The sequence below is a fragment of the Melospiza melodia genome, chromosome 1, assembly GCF_035770615.1.
Source record: "Melospiza melodia melodia isolate bMelMel2 chromosome 1, bMelMel2.pri, whole genome shotgun sequence".
NCBI classification, from domain to species: domain Eukaryota; kingdom Metazoa; phylum Chordata; class Aves; order Passeriformes; family Passerellidae; genus Melospiza; species Melospiza melodia.
Window position 1 is genome coordinate 35735225 of NC_086194.1, and position 16626 is coordinate 35751850.

General features: G+C 45.0%; 1 protein-coding gene across 4 annotated transcripts in view; it reads right to left on the reverse strand.

Annotated features, from left to right (window-relative positions):
* Positions 1-7741: 7741 nt before the first annotated feature.
* COLQ (collagen like tail subunit of asymmetric acetylcholinesterase) overlaps positions 7742-16626 on the reverse strand; it is a 41886-nt gene continuing 33001 nt past the window's right edge. For all 4 annotated transcript variants that reach the window (XM_063153926.1, XM_063153906.1, XM_063153935.1 and 1 more), the window contains 4 exons: positions 16433-16552; positions 15738-15858; positions 12893-12995; positions 7742-10911 (listed from right to left, as the gene is read on the reverse strand). In XM_063153926.1, the coding sequence (XP_063009996.1) occupies positions 10842-10911; positions 12893-12995; positions 15738-15858; positions 16433-16552 (414 nt within the window). In that variant the 3' untranslated portion in view covers positions 7742-10841. The remainder of the gene's footprint in view (positions 10912-12892; positions 12996-15737; positions 15859-16432; positions 16553-16626) is intronic.

A 16626-nucleotide genomic window follows, 5' to 3' on the forward strand; every position in this document is an offset into this window, starting at 1 on the left:
CATGGTTGTGGGTCCTTGGCCAGTGTAAATATGGGAAAATTGTAGTTACAAAACCCAGCTGGGCAGGGTGAGAGGAATTTGTATTTTCAAATTACATGTATTATTTATCCTTGGACTTGAATGTCTTCCATAGAGATTTCAAAGACTTCAGCAACTCCTGTGTGGTCATCTTGAGATGCGGGTAAGGACTGCCGCTCCTTAACCTGGGTGGGACAAATCCCTTTCCTCTCCCTTTTCTTTCTCCATCTGAAGACAGCATGGAGCTGTCAGCAGATCTGTGATACCCAATCGTGTCACTGTAGCAAGGGCAAGTCCCTCTGTTTAATGGCAACAACCAGGCAGAGAGGCATTTTCTCAGCTGCAGAGGAGCCCTTGCCTACCCAGCCCTGTGGCAGGGGTGGGATGGGGTGCACATATCCCATTACTTTCCCATGGGATTCAGGAGATTCTGAACCCTTCTAATTGCAGCTGGCCCCAGAGCATCATCCTTGCAAAGGCCAGGAGTTGTATTTGCTTCAGCAAGGGCTGAGTGTGAGTCGTCAGTCCCTTCTGCAAACTGCCTCATTCTCCTGAGCAGCCAAGCACAGAGCAGCAGCCCTGCACAGACACGTTCTGGTAGAAATGCCACGCACAGAAAGATACCTCCCAGGCAAGTGTCACCTCGCTGCACTGCAGCTTCTGCTGGTTAGAAAAGTGAATCTGTTGCTGTTGCAGGATCCCAGATGAACTGCAGAAAGAGCCCCAGCTTTGACAGTTTGCCATATTTGTTGGTAAAGGTCAGGGCATGTGATGCTGGCTGCTAAATTCCTGTCCCTGCAGGAATCTAGATCCATGGTTCAAAATAAGAAATTAGTGTGCTCATCATGTAGGGTTTGTAGGAACACACAGATGCTGCTGTTAAACTGGGAATGCCAAAGAGGACACAGTAGATTCTGAGATAACCAAAATATCCTTAAATACTCTTTTTCTTTAGGGTTTGTCTTTTGGATATAAACTGTGTTTTCTGATTTTAAGAGGGAAAGACAGTGCAAGCTCAGAGCACCAAAGCTGTGACCAATGCAATGAGGCAGAGTGCAGCCTTCAGTGGGCTGCTTTCCTTTGAGCCCAGCTGGAAACCCTGCCTACTCTGCAGGCAGCACGGGGCTGGCATGCAGCTTTGCTGACCTCTAGGAAATAGAAAGGTATTGAAATGCAAAATATGGGACCACAGTTCAGCACTACAGCAAAACCTGGAGTACAGGTTTTAAACGTTAGTTTAACACGTCTATGCAAAGTTGTTCCCTGAATTTTAGCCATGGAAAGAAAAGTTTTATCATTTGAGAACTGGTAGAGTAAGAATCAAACACAAATACAAGGACTGAGAGGAGGAATTGCAGGAGATGCTGCAGTTCACCAGACATTTCCAGACATTGGTGCAACCAAGCTGTCTGTCCATTTGAATGCTTTTGTCCAAGATGTCACCATGTGTTTTTTTTTCCTAATATTTCAATACATTCGCCCAAATATATTAATATATTTCTTAATGAACAGGTATTTATTCCACTCCTCCTGTGCCTAACACAGGTTTTAGACTTGTTTCTTGCATGTTGCAAAAAAAAAAAATCATTTGTAGAAAGTTTCCAGCTTCCCCACCCTGCCCCTGTGAGGGGATGGTTCTCAGAGAAGCTGCACTGCTGGCACTACAGGCTCAAACCCCAACTTTGGGGATTAGGGAAGAAGGCTTTTCCAGCTTTTGTTTTGTTTTGGCATTCCCCTAAGCTTCACCTTTTTCCAGCCTGTATTTCTTTGCTGGTGTCTTGCCTTGCAAAGTCTGGTAAAATTTCTCCAGGGTCTTTCGTTGTTTACCCATAACTGGGGAGGTGTCACCCTGGGTTCAGGAATTCTGCCTGGAGCAGGAGGAGCTGAAATTGGTGACACAGCCTTCCAGAGCTGTCAGCAAGGAGCTTCACTAAGATGCTGCCTCCCCAGTGAGTGCTGTGCCAACCAGCAGCATTTGGCTGCTTTCTCTGCCTGTACCTCACTGCTTTCAGCAAGATGCACTGGTGTGTGGCCTGAGCAAAGCCCTACAGCAATGCCAAAGAGAGAGCAGCTCCCTATTTTCCCAAAATCAAATAGATCTGAGACTCCAAAATGCATTTTGATCAATTTGTTTGTATCAGGGCTCCTGCTCCAGCTATGGATCTCTGCCAAAATAACTTCCAATCACTTTAGCATCTGTTTCCAGTGCTGGTATTGCCAGCTCATCTGTAGTCTTCAGAGACCAGCCGTGCCTCACATAGTTTCCTATAGGTCGTAGCTTTCCACTTGCTGTCTTGCTTAGCAGCTGGACACAATCTCTTCCTGCAGGCGGGAGGAGCTGGGCAGTGCCACCTCTGCTGTGCTGCCACCCTCGCCCAGCTCGCTCTGTCCCAGCTGTGGCATCACATCTGTGGCCTCAGGTACCCAGTGCTCTGTGTAGCACCAAGGGAGCAGCAGCTTTCCCAGTCCACCCAAGCAGCTCTGCCCCACGAGCAGGGCATGGCTGGGTGCAGCAGGTGCTGGGATGGCTGTGAAACCTGCGCCCCTCCGAGCCCTGGGGCAGCTGGGGGAGGCTTGCTTGCCAAAACCCTTGCCAACCAAGAGCAAGGGGCCTGCTCTGCCTCACAGCTTGGTTCTGTGCCCCTGGCCATGGTATGAGACACTGCCAGCTCTGCCTCAGCAGATGTGCCAGCCAGGCACAGGAACCTTCTTGCACGTGCTCCTCTCCTTGTCGGCATGTACGGAACGTCCCAGTCACTCAGTGGACCATGCCAGGACATTTCATTATTTATTTTCTCCAGTCCAGCTTACTAAATTCCCTTTCCTTGCCCACGAGTCTTTTAAGGGTCTACATTCTGTCACCTTCCATCTACAGTGCACTCTCAGAGTAAAAATAGTCAGTGTTCCTTATCCCCACCTCACGCTCCATCAGTCGCCTTGCGCAGGCTGCTCTCCCCTGGGGCTCAATCCAGCCCCTGGGCAGAGGCTGGGGAAAACCCTGGGCTATTTCAAAGCACTTGGACATGCTTCTTGTCAGCCAGCCCAGAAGTTTCTTCATATAGCACTTTGTTTACTTATGTAAGTCTTGTGTGGAGAGTTCGTATATCCTGACTACGCCCCCTTCTGAAATAGGACTCCCTCCTGTCCAAGCTCTTCCGCTTTGGATAAAGTAATTAAATATTAATTTACATTTTCTTAACCCTATATCATCCAGCAATGTTCCCAGCCTGTGAGAGTGTAGCTGTTATCCATCCAGGGAGAGCATTTATCTGTCCACAATCACATTTTTTTGTCTACCAGCCATCTCAAATGGACCTCTCCTTTCTATTGATGGAGATGTCTAAGAACACATAAAACCAGGATATTCCTACACCAATGGAACTTTTCAAAAATAGCTATTTGTTATCACCTTTTTTATTAAAACAGAAAGAGACAAAAAATAGGGAGGTAGGGAGGGAATCTTGCCTTAAAGAAGTTTCTTATGGGCTTCAAAGTATGGTGGAACCAAGGCAGGGCCTGAAAAGCTAATAACCCTAAATAAATATAGGACATATATAACCACATTGGTAAATTACAGCTGATAGCTGTGTCCCTCAGCCCCAGCTGAGCCACAGGTGTTGGGGAACTCCTTCCGCTCCCAAACTCTGATGCAATTCATCTGCTGTGGTTACAGCAGAAATTAAGTCATCAGCCTTCACATAAAGATGTGCTCACCAAGCAGACACCCTGCTGGGAAACATGGATGTGAGTGTTGCAAAGAAAGAGCATCACCCCACCGAGCTGCAGAAACCCCCCACAGCCTTCTGGGGGCTTTGGCAGGAAGATTTAGCTCTCTGTACCCTGCAGCTGCAGCCCTGCCATCCTCAGGGCTGCAGAATACAGGGAATACTGGCAGAGAGAGCAGTCCCCTTGCAAATGGCCTGACAGGGACTGCTGAATGCAGGAGGAATGAATGCATTATTTGCATTATTTGCATGTCCTTAGGGCTCTCTTCTTCTTTGCCAGTACCCAGTTCAAACTCTGTGATGTCAAGCTATTTATTTCATTTATTCCATAGGCAGTTTAATCATGACACATGGTTACTCCCTGACAAACCCACAGGACACAATTGCTCATCAAATAATGGGACAGTGAGGAGCAGAGGACAAACATTTGACATCTTGAAGTTATCATAGCCGCTCAGTCTCAGGCAGCATAAGGCAGAGCTTGCTGACCCCAGGCAGCAACAGGTACAGCTCTTAGAGCTTTATTTAGAAGCTGTAATCCTGCAGCCTTTCACACCAGATATTGTCTTGCTCAAAAAGTCCTGGCACAGAGTGAGCCTCTCTACCCTTCCCTGCACCCACCAAGACCAGCAGGATTGCCAGCTTTTCCCACTGGTCCCATGCTTCTGCTTTGGGGCTCTGCTGGGTTTGACAACCAACCTCTGCCCAAATGACACAAACCAGTAACTTGTCACTACAGCCACCACGTGGTTTATGATGGTTTATCTGAACCTACTGGGGCACCACAGTTTACACCCAGCATTTCATTTGATTTCGCAACCCCCTGTAGATCCTGGCCCATACTACACACATTTCAGCCAGCCAGTTCTGTCCAGTTCAGTTGCCTGAACTCTTCTCTTTCTCACCTCCCATCAGTCATCCTCCCCTTTAAATCTGCTAACGACTCAAAACCTGAGCAGTCCTCAATGCTCTCTTCCTTGGTACATCCTGTCCTCAGAGCAGTAATAGTGCCAGGCAGGTAAAATGTCAAAGCCAGCGGAAATGTGTAAAATAAATTTACATTGCTGGGAAGCATCAGGGTTGCCAGGCTCCTCTATATCCCCATTTGTCCATCAAATAACCTCAGCGAGGAAGGCATAGGAAGCACCAAATATAACCTGCCCCAAATGTCTGACTGGCTCAGCACAGCCTCTCCCAACTCATGCACAATGAGTTCCATGGGGCTGATTGAAATGAGCAAGGCAGGGAGCAATGGTAGCTCTTCTCTTCCAAACAAAGTTAGTCACTAAAGAGTTTCTGGGATCCCACAAAGGGTTTAGGGAACAGATGGGGTTCTCAAGCAGTTCTCTCATTGCTCCATTAAAATGAGGGCGTTCTGGTTAGGAGGGCAAAGGAAAGTAAGTGTTACATGCCTGCATTTCCACGGTGTAAGTCAGCACTCTGAGGCGGCCCACTGGGAAATCCCCAAGAAAGGAGGTGTCCCTTCCTCCCAGGAGGGTGACAGTGAATAACCATCAACACCACCCCCTGTTTACCCTACAGAGGATGCTACAGACCCTGACAGGGCTCTGACTGCTCTTCAAGATGAATTCTGAAAGCTTCCTCCACACCTGGCACACGGGTCAAAGACACCTTGCCATGGGCTTGAATTTAATGCTGATGTCAGTTTATTCCCTCATTGAATGGTGACACTTTAGACTGGCTAAGAGTGGGTGATCAGTTGCCAAGTTGCTAAATATATGAAACATGCTGCTGTGTGAGTAAGTTAATGTTACCTCCTCTTCCTCCTGGCTGATTTATTGTGCCATTTACTCAGATTCCTGCTCTGCTGAATGTCTGTTTGTGTTAGCACAGACCAGCCAGGCAGGCTCCCAGCTGCACCTGCGGAACAGCTCAGGGAGTGCTTTGTGCTTGCCTGTGTCCTGCAGGAGGTACCACCAGCAGCATTAGCCTGGGGACAGCACTGCAGGCAGCTTTTCCTGGAGAGCAGGAGATGCTCTGGAGCACATGTGGCAGCATGAGGCCCCTTCCCAGACCCCCAACATGGCCAGGGTGCCTCCTGCTCCCTGCAATGCCCTGCTGCATCCCTTGGCTTTGCTGTCAGAGACTTTGAGGGGTTCAGCTCCATCATTCTCCTTCCCACTCCTTTCCAAAGAAAATCCTGAGCAGCACTCCATGCAGGAGGGCTGCTTGCTCAGTAGTGTGTGGGAAGGGTGCAGCAAAATATGTCTGCTTAAACCCTCTTCTCTGTCACTGGAGAGGATTATGTATCCAAACTGGACCCTCCCTCAGATGCTCAAGGAAACTGTCAGAGTGAATTAAAAGCTGTAAAAGGCCAGAGCTATAACTCAGTGCCTTTTAAGTGCCAAGATTTTTCCAGGGACGGAGAGAGGGAAGTAGCCACTAATGTAATTTCCATCAGGAGTACACTCCTCTAATATAATTTGGCCTGGCCATCCTTTCAAATGCAGCCTTCCCTGGCTGGGCTGGTTCAGGGCCATCCTCCAAAGTGCCCCAGTAATTACTGATGCAATGAAAGCATGTGCCCAGGCTTTGCTCTGGTCTTTTTGGCCCTGGAGTGACACCAGCTTTCTGCATAGAGCACACAGCAGGGCATGGAACTGGACATATTAATTTTGTGGGGGTTTTTCACTGACTATGTTCATTAAAGACACAAATGGCTCATTTGCTTAGGCTTTGTTCCTTTTCTCTCTTGGGTTAAGGCTTGACAGTTCTCTAATGGTCTACAAGTTGTATGGTCTCTCAGCAGATTAATAAGCATCAGTTACTCTGATCCAAATTCCTCATCTAAATTTTGCATTCACCTGTTGTCTGTCCTTTCTCCAGTACCTTGTGCTGTCTGTAGCAGAGTTCAATAACCCATTATTCTGTCCTTTCCTTTCAAGGGAATGGTTTCCTGGGAAGGGACCCTTGCTTTGCCATTTCCATCTCCTTAGGCAAAAGCTACCAGAGAAAGAACTTGAAAGTGCTCTCATTGCTTTACCTTTTGTGAATTAAAATGTCAATTTTCCAACAGCTCTTTAAACATCTTTTTGCAGCATTGTGCGTGATAGACTTAAATATCAGCAAAGAACCACAGCATAGCACCGATTTCCTTCTCTTGGGTTTATTTTGGTCATCTTTTTAAAATACATCTCCTGATTGTGTGTGGCAGCCAAGTGTATTGAATTGTCCCCAGTGCAGCTGACTGGGGACTTACTACTGTTATTCCTCATAAACAGGTGGTGCTCAAGGACAGTTCTTGGAGACCTGCAGTTTAAGGATAAGCACCAATCCCCTCTCTCCTTGTACAAATGGTTGGGGCTGAAGTGGGAAATGCATCCTACAATTTTTAGAAGGTAAGGACCATGACCAAGGGGCTTTGCTGTGACATATGGCAGGGCTGTCACAAGCGGATGATGTTAGAAAAGGGATGGTGTGAGAGACTGAAAGAGAAGCTGATGAAACCCAGCAGAGCAGCAAGGGCATTGCAGAGTTTTCAGGAGGCTACAAAGGATATGAACTTCGGTGTCTCTAGAGGAAATAAGAAGAAAAAAATAAGGAGATGAGGTACATGGCCAGATTTATGGGCAAGGTCAGACTTGACAGCTATGATTTTGAGCAGTTAGAAGGGAAGGGAGAAATGACAAATGACATAAGCATTTGGGTGCCAGAGAGATGAGTGTCACAGAAGCTGAGTTTTTAGAAAGAACAGGCAGAAAGTAGACTCACTTATTCTCTGTCTGTCCATACACTTCCTTTTCCCCTGGGGACAGCAAGGACTGCCCTCCTCTGGAACTCCCTGTTATACACAAAAGCCTTGGGACCACAGACTCCCAGGCTGCAAGCCAGGATCCTCTTCCCAACGCCCGGGTGCCAGTTTCCAGGAATGCCCAAATCCTGGATGCCAACAGCACCATTCCCATTGTCCACCAGCACCCGAGGCTGCTGCTCTCTGTTTCACAGCTCAGCCTCTGATAGAGAGTTGCAAAGCAGCCAGTACATACATTATCTGGTGCAGGAGCAGATAATCCCCCAAAACACAGCCCAAAGCCTTATTAAACCAAGTAAATTACAGATTCCAATCAGAAATCAGTGGAAGTGGAGCTGTTCTGCCCATGGAGTTTTGCAGGGGTCAGTTTGGGGATGATGCAGTGGCAAGCCCAGGAGCAGGGATGCACAGTCACACTCCCAGGCTGTGCCCACTGTCACAGTACTGGATGCACTGTCACTGTGCCCACACAGAACCAGATCCTACGGCAGGCAGGGAGAGGCAGCAGGCAGGGGAAAAGAGGTGCTTTTTCCCTCCTCAGCATCTTAAACTAGGTAATTATACTTTAAAACCGTGCTGTTAAACCCAAAATTAAATAAGTGAAAGTAAGGACATAGGGGAACTAAGGTAGCATGATTTATTGACATGAGCTGCTAATATATGCAGTAGGCAATTACATATATTTAATCACATATTAAGTGCAAGCCAGATTTTTTGGTATACATTAATACAGTGCATGGCATAATGCTTTGTACTTGCCTAGAGTTGCATACTAATCATTAGAAAACTCTCCCAAAAGTGTATGCTGCTACAAAAGTCCAATGAACTGAAATGTTCCAATTAACTTTTGAACCAGTCTTGGCACAATGTTTTAAGTTCCCAAACTCAGAGAAGGAGGGAAGACAATTTGCAGCAGACCAGGCATCACCCAGCTGAAGAATACCCAATTGATGATAAATCAGGTATGTCAGTAATGAGGGCAAAGGATTTATTTTGCAGCATGTTAAATCATATATACTTTATGTCTTTCTCATGCCTTATCTTCTGAGGGGAGCAAGACAGTAATGATAGTATGAAACTTTTTTATGTTTTCTTATATTTCACATTGCTTTGTCCATTTAAAATCCATGCTGTGCAAGTGTTCCCAGACTGACCAGGCTGATAGCCTCTTTCTGAACATAAGCAGCACAGTATTTCACCTGGGTGACCACATCTCCTGTTTACATTTTCTATGATGCATGCACATAGCTTTGTTATTTCAATGTCCCTTGGAGGTAGGAGCTTTTAATGAAAAACGATCCAACTGAAAACTGAAGGCGAAAGGCCACTGGAATGACCAACTTCTCAGAGACTCCAGCCTTTTGGGGGGTTGAGATTAGCTCCTTGGAGAAGGTGAGCAGTTCAGATGGAGTGCCTCCATCCCAGGATGGCAACACCAGCAGATTCTGCCAGGGTTTCACCCAGAGGGATGCGCTGCTGGCAGTGTGTTTGTCCTCGACAGCCTCCCAACAACCATAACTTGCTCCTTGTGGTGTGATGCTGCTGGAACCTGCTGCTTGCTCTAACACAGGAAATTTAAAAGGCAGCTGTGCTAGTGCCCTGATTTCCAGAGTTTGTGGCAATTTTCTTGTCCCAGTGGTTCCTGGACCTTTTATTAAGACCTCAGTTAAGAAGAAAAAAAAAAAATTAAACTGTTGAACTGGGCTACAAATGCTGGTGACTTGACTTCATAGCAACATAAATAGCCCAGGTGAGTGATAATCATGAAGAGTACACAAATTTTCTTTCTTGTTTTGTTGCTAATTGGTGATTTCCAATATCACTTAATACATGCATAGTTAAAGTCTTCTAGGCAGGTGGTAAAAGTTGCATGTGTTTCTTAATTGCTGTAATGCATTATAATTATAACACAAGATCCACCTTTATTTAACCTCTACAGATGTGCCAGTGTCGCTGCAGCTGTTGCCGTGATGTCACTGGCACAGATAACTCACACATTTCACACAGTCCTGTACAACATTTACCACAAAGCAGGAAAGAGTGGCTTGTATGAAAATAATGCCTAATTTTAAGGCTTTTAGTCCTGAATTCTGCACATTGTCGGTTTCATTTTCTGTTATAGACTCTTTGTCACATGACATTTAATATGAAATGTGAAATTTGCTGTTTACTACTTGCTAATAAATAAGTATATAATTACCCTGACTCCAACCAGAGCTGATATAGTTGAGAGACCTTCCCAAAAAACAAAAACCCACGTGTTCATTGCACAGTATCCATGGACGTGCTACTCTGCAGTCTGACTTACAGCAATACAAAAGTGAGCACACACACTGAGGCAACAGCCAGTGGCACAGGGGGAGGGAGCACAGGGGAAAACTGGGAATTGAGTGGTGATGGCTGGGTGGACAAGGGGTTGCAAATGCCAAGACCTTCCAGTGTGGACACCAGAGAGAAGGCAATGTGTACATGGCTGTGGGCAGGGAACTGATGCTATCCCGGCCCCTTGGGGTCAGGCAGAGCCCAGCCAGCTCAGCACAGAGGAGAAAAATACAGAAATATGTTACTTCTTTATCTTCCCTCCTTGTCTGATTTTCTCCTGGGAGAGAACTTCTTGGCTATTTCACAGCTTTTTTGTCCAGTTTGTCCTTTTGTGGTGTGTTTTGCCAGTCTCCTGTGACTGCTTGTAGTGCACAGACACACACAGACAGCGCCTTCGCCTGAAGGTGATGTTAACCAGCTTATTTGACTGATTTGCTGATTCTGAAAGAACTTCAACTCCTTTGACCAATGAAGGAGCATTGGTAACCTTAGAGTTGCTGAAGTCATCTCTAGTGGATGCAACATTTGCTAAGTTCACATTGTAATGAAAGAGAAAGTCCCTCTCAACACCGCATCCAAGATATGCTTTGTGTTTATGCAGAGAAGGGTTAAAGACAAAACCCCTGAAGAGATTACATTTGGTTTAACAGTGCTAAGTCGAGGTAATTGTTACATGGCATTCCTGGTTAATGAAACTCAGCTTCCAGTAGTTTAATGTTGCTTTTGTGATGGAGAGCCATCCACAGCTGCATGGAAGTCTCACTGGCACACACAGCTTGACATTTATTTCTCTATTAAGACAGGATGCAGTGGTCCTATTTTCCCCTATCTGACAAATCTATATTGAAAAAAAAAAATCTCAGAATGGCCATCAGCAGCATGATGTGTCTTTGCTTGTTTTCCCAGAGGTGGGTGGGAGTTTTTTTTGTCCCAGTCCTTCTTGGATAGGTGATAGTGTAGCACCTAGCACCCCTAGGCGGGGGATGCTGCCCACCTCTGCTCCCTCATGTGAAGTACCGGCACTGTGTGGAGTCAATGTAGCAGTAAGGAGTGCAGCGCAGTTTCCCGTAAGACCTGGAATAAAAGAGAATATCTCAGTTTCAAAACATGGTATGGTTCACTTACATGGCTCCTGGTTGTAACTCTCTGTAGGAGTGAAGAACCTTGGAATATGCATACGCAGCAGTATATGGGAAACTAAATAGGAGGGCAATTTTCATCAGGGCTCGACTGTGTACTCCTCTGTCAGCAAAACAGGCGTCCAGGAGAAACTATGAGTGAAGACTTTACTCCCAGTAATGTCAATTAAAAAAATAAAATCTCTGTTGGCATCAGGACTGGAGCATTTCATGGGGGTGGATGCAAAAGGCCTCGCGCTCACCCACGGGAGCTGTGGAACAAAATATCTGAGGCTCTGAGTTGAGTGTTTTTCCAGCTACTCCCAATAGCTTCAGCAGGCATGACTGTGCCTGTCCTTTAACTTCTTTTCCATGTACTTGAAATAATGAGAGTGACACATTCCCACATTAGAAATAATTATAAAAAGAGTAATTTGAAGAGTCCTTGCAAAATAAAGAGAAACAGAGATTTTCTCTTTCTACTGACCTAAACTGAGCAGTGACTCTACTTACTAAAGACCGGACCAGAACTGTTAATAAGAATTGAAATGAGTTTTTATTGCTGGAATGTCTAAGTGAATAACAGATACACAATGTCAAGCTATGCAGCTTTAAAACTACGTCCTAGGATAACCCACATTCTCAGACTAACATCAGATCTGGAGAAGGTGTGTGAAACAGAAGGAGGGATCTGTGGGCTGGAAAAAATGGGAAAATCAGTTGCAGCAGAGCTCTTGGAGGAAAGGTTACTTCAGGGTAAAACTCCCATGGGAGTGTTATACTCACATACTCAGCCCACTTGCTCATGATTCACAGCTTTTTCTTTAGTTTGGCAGATAATTTGCAGACTACCACAAAAAAAAAAATCTCAGTTGCTCTTCCACAACTTGAATATACAAGCAAAGTGAAATATATAAAGTTTTCCTCAAGCTTTTGTGGTGCTATGTTGGGCGCCGATTTTCAGACTCTTCAAAGGGAAGAGTTTTCACAATAGAGAACAACTCCACACTGTCTGAAGATGCCTCTGCAAAATGTTTCAGTTTTGTCAGGTTGACTGGCCTGAATTTTAGTAACCTCTTATACCAAAAGTGCTCCAACAATTACAGTGGAAGGATTAGCACAGCACTAGATTTACAAAGACATCCTGTGGTTTCTTATTCCTGTCAATTAGCACATTATTGTTCCCTGAATGATGAGGGCTCTGCACATAATTTAATTTGCAAATTAAATGTTTCCTGTTAGCCAGTAACAATACCTGACAGCTAAACAGAGGTGCTGCTGTTGGAGGCAAAACCCTGACCAGAGGAAGCTGCCTAAACAAAGGCAGAGAAGGCAAGTCAACAATAAGCAGATGTTTTAAATGAAGGACTTTGCTACACAGATGCATGGCTTTGCATCTGCTGGTGAATGAATTTCCTGCACTTTGGAAAAGCTGACAGATGACTGCTTGATTCAAAGTAAATACACCCCCAGAGTACCCATTAATGGGAAGGGCAGCAGGAGGTTGGTACAAGTCTGTGGTTTGGATATTGTGGGTTTTTTTTTTTCCTTCAGTGTGATCATCTTGTCATGGTCTTTCCTACTATCCTTATGTTATGGCTGGACATTAATGTGACCAGATAAGGAAATTTTGGCAAGAAATGGGCAAACATAGGTCTGTGTGACCTTCATTTGTTTTGTACAGTAAGAGGCACGTACTTCTTACTGCGAAATGAGATTTAGCCCTTAAAGTCAATGATATACAGAAATAATTTGGCAGACACTTTCTTCCCTGCTACCTGCAGTGGTCCCAGTGGAACAAGGTTAAAGTGGGTGAAACTCCTCTGTTTTAAAGCTGGAAAAGAGAAAAAAGAAAGGAAAAGCACGCGCAAAACCGCCCTCCATAATCAAACCAAAAACACCCCACCAAACCCAAGTGAAGACCTCCTCTTACATACCCAGGAAGGTATGTTCTACATGTCAAGTATCCAAAATCCATCCCATCACAGTCTTCAACCCCCTCATGCTTGTAGCCATCTCCACAGTAAGCACGGCGGCACCCTAGTGAAAAATAAAGAAATAAACACTTTCCAGGCACTTCACGTGTCAAAGAAACAGGTGAAGTGACTGGGACTAGGTTTTTAAGGGTTAAGTATAAAGTGAGATATTTTGAGGAAGGCATTCTGTAAGGACTCTCTTAGGAGGAGCAGTACTCTTCACTACAAAGAATATACTTTCATCAGCTGATTTCTGTGATGAAGGGAAAGAATGGATAAATGCTAAAAATAATTACTACAGAATTAGTAATTACAACAGCATTTATTTGAAACTTATTATTGCCATAGATAATTACCAACAAAACAATTTAAGGAAAACATAAAATACAGTTAACATAAAATTATTTGGGGAAGTCACAATCTCAAAAAAATAATCTTAGGTGGTTAACTGGTTTGGAATTCTCAACCTAGACCTTTATCCAATTCTGAGCAATATCTGTGTTTGTTGTGTTTCCACATATGAACAAAATTATGCAGCCTGTCTATAAAGAAATAAAATATATAAATGTTGCCAAAATCGTGTCTTTCCCACTGCTGACTCTTACTGACTTGAGAGTGAGTGGGATTTGTCACATTTTTTCATGGTGACTGGCACGTAGGCTGCAGTAATTTGTGGGTTAGTTTGCCATTTTAGCAATTGGACTTTGATTTTGATATCTTCAGCATATTGAGAATGACTTTCTAATATGAACAAATTAATTTAGTTAAAATCCCTTTGACACTTTCTGGGAGAATCCATTGGTATCAAGCAGAGGATTAAACAGACACTCAGGAACAGGGAGTTTTTAAGAGGCTAAAGTGGGTTATTTACAAATAGAAATGATTAATTAATTGCATCAAGGATGTGTTTGTCAGAAATTGATGCTTCTTAGACCAACAAGCCTTTTTTACAATAAAATCCATTTAACATTCATCTAGCCTTTTCCTTTTGGTTCAGTTACAGGAGAAGGACGACGACAGTGTGCTCATTTCCAAATAACTCAAGGATGGGTCAGATCAGTGTCAGAAATCTCTACTGCAAGGCCTCCAGTGAGGCTTTGCCCAATGCATAGCACAGAGAGCACGATGTGCCCTCAGACACAGAGTGCACAATTTTGCAGGCACTAGGATTAATGAACACTATCTTGCCACATGGTTGTTCCCCACATCTGATTGCAAGTTCTAATTTAATCGTTTCCTCATGTCTGGAAACAGGAGAGATGTTGTCTGCTGTCTCTCTGGAGTACTCTGCAGTCAGGCAAGCTTAGAGGGGCTTTTATTTATGTGTCTCCCTAGACCTGTTGAGATGGAATTGCCTTTGAAATCTCTTTCCTGTTGTCATTGAGAAGTTGGTGGGGATTCCTAAGTCATAAGGGGAGGGATGGTGATGGACAGCTGGATGGAGAAACTTGCACAGGGCATGGTTGCACACACTCCATTTTCAAAGTCAGTGAGTCATATATAAATGAAAAATTGCATCTTTCAGTGTTGCATAATACTGTTCTGAAGTGTGAAGAAGCACCCCTTTGCTGGGAACAACACAGCACCAAACCTACTATGTAGAGATGGTGTAGAGCTGTGCTCTGCGGAAGGATTCAAGATGTAAAAGTAACTGAGAGAGGGGGAAGTGAAAGTTACCACAGTTGCTCAAATGCTTATATGCTCTTTGTATGCTCTTATATGCTCTTTGCTATCCACAATCAGGAAAATGGAAGGAGGATGGAGTAGACATGTGTCCTGGGTTGACTATATGATGCTTTTATCCCCAGTCGTCTCGTTCTGTTCATGCTGAATAATAAGTATTGCACCTTTAAGCCTTGTTCCAGAGAGTGAAGGGGGCAGAGAAGAAGCATCAGTTTGTTATCAGACACTGCACTCACTCCTCCACATTCCTGCTCCTGACTGTGTTGTCTGCGGACGGACAGACAGCGGGATGGAGCTCTTTTTTTTGTCTTTAGTTAGTTTTTAGCTAGCTGAGGGAAAGAAGTTTCCTGGACTGTGGTTTTTATCCCTTTTCTTCAGACCTCTTGAAACCTGCTCTGGCCTGAACACCCAGCAGAGCACCGGCAGCTGCAGCTGTGGCCCACCGGGCCAGGCCTGGCCTGCGACAATTCCAGCACTGGAGGGACTGACCAGAGACTGAGTGAGCTCAGCTGCAACCCGGGGTTTTCTCAGTTTGTCATCTCTTTTGGAGCGGCAAGGGGTTTTATTGGTTAATATTGTTTAGGTTTTATTGCTTAATAAACAGTTTTTATCCACTTTTCTCCAAGGAGGTATTTTCTCCCAGACCGGTTGACGGGAGGGTCGGATTGAATTTTCCTACCAGAGCCCCTTTGGGGATTGTCTCCCAAAATCCAAAGTAGTGTTTCTGGACTGAGGACCTATTATATCATAAGAAACAGTGTCTATCCCAAGGGCTGTGCTGCACTGCAAAGGTGTGCTACAGCTTTTAGAGAGAGCTGGCAGCCCCCAGGAAAGGTGTGTGTGTAACCCAGCTGCTGCATGGCCCTCGACATGCAGAGTTTCTGACTCAGCAAGGATGTTAGAGAAGTCTTGATGTCACCTCTGTCCTGTGTGGTGTGTGCCATCCACATGCATGGACGCCTCAGTTTTCACCCTGTGGCCATCGTGCCTCCCTTTCCCCAGGCCCGCCCTTGATCCACAAACCACACAAGCTCTCCCAGACATAAGCAATGTACCCTAGTTGTGGTACAACTGATGCACCTTCCTGGCAGGAGGAAGCCCCTCCTGCTGTGCTGTAACTCACTTATGCAGTCATCGTTCACCACCGCGTTGCCGTCGTCGCACTCCTCCCCATCCTGCACGATGCCATCTCCACAGGTGCCCCCCTCCTCCAGGCGGTAATCCATGGGGTACAGAGGGGAGAGCTGGCCAGGAAAACACACAGGGGTTACTGAACCACACCAGCAGCAGCCTGGCTAGCAAGCAGAGGAGAAGGGCTCTAGGGGCCAGGTTTTATGGCTTGTTATTTGTTAGTTAGAAAGTTTATACAGAATCTGATCCAAAGTCCAGCAGACACAAGAAGGATGCTGTTGCTAATTTCAGCAGGACTCAGCTCCTTGAAGCAAAAAGGAAATATGTGAATTTGGTTTGCAGGGTTTTAGTTCTGCAAATCTGTACCCTGGTGAGTTTTGCCTTATTTTGTATTAAATAAAAACTCTTTTTACCACCACAATTCCCTGAACTCTGCTCCAGTTTGTTCACCAGTGGTTCAGAGGAAGGTTAGCATAACCTGCAACACTGCTGAGTTAATTCCTAAGTAATTAAGACTCCTGAGAATAAAATTCACAGAATTATGTACAGTTGTGGCAGTGTTCAAAAATGAGCTTTTCCCCATTTGCTTAACTGATTTGGTATGACACCTTAAGTACAGAAGTACGTTCTGTATTCCAAATGAAACATACACTCACGGGTTTTCTGAGACCACAGTCATATTTTTACCTGGACTGGGAGCCATCCAAAGGTATCTTTGAAATACAAAGATCTCTGATCTCTTCTAAATGCTAATGCGTTCTCGGTGTTTAACCGATCCAATTCTTCTTGATTGTTCACCACAAAAATCTGGGGCACAGAAAAAGAGGTGATTGGTAACCTTCTCAAGAAGTTCTTTGGATTATCACAGAATCTAGTCTGGC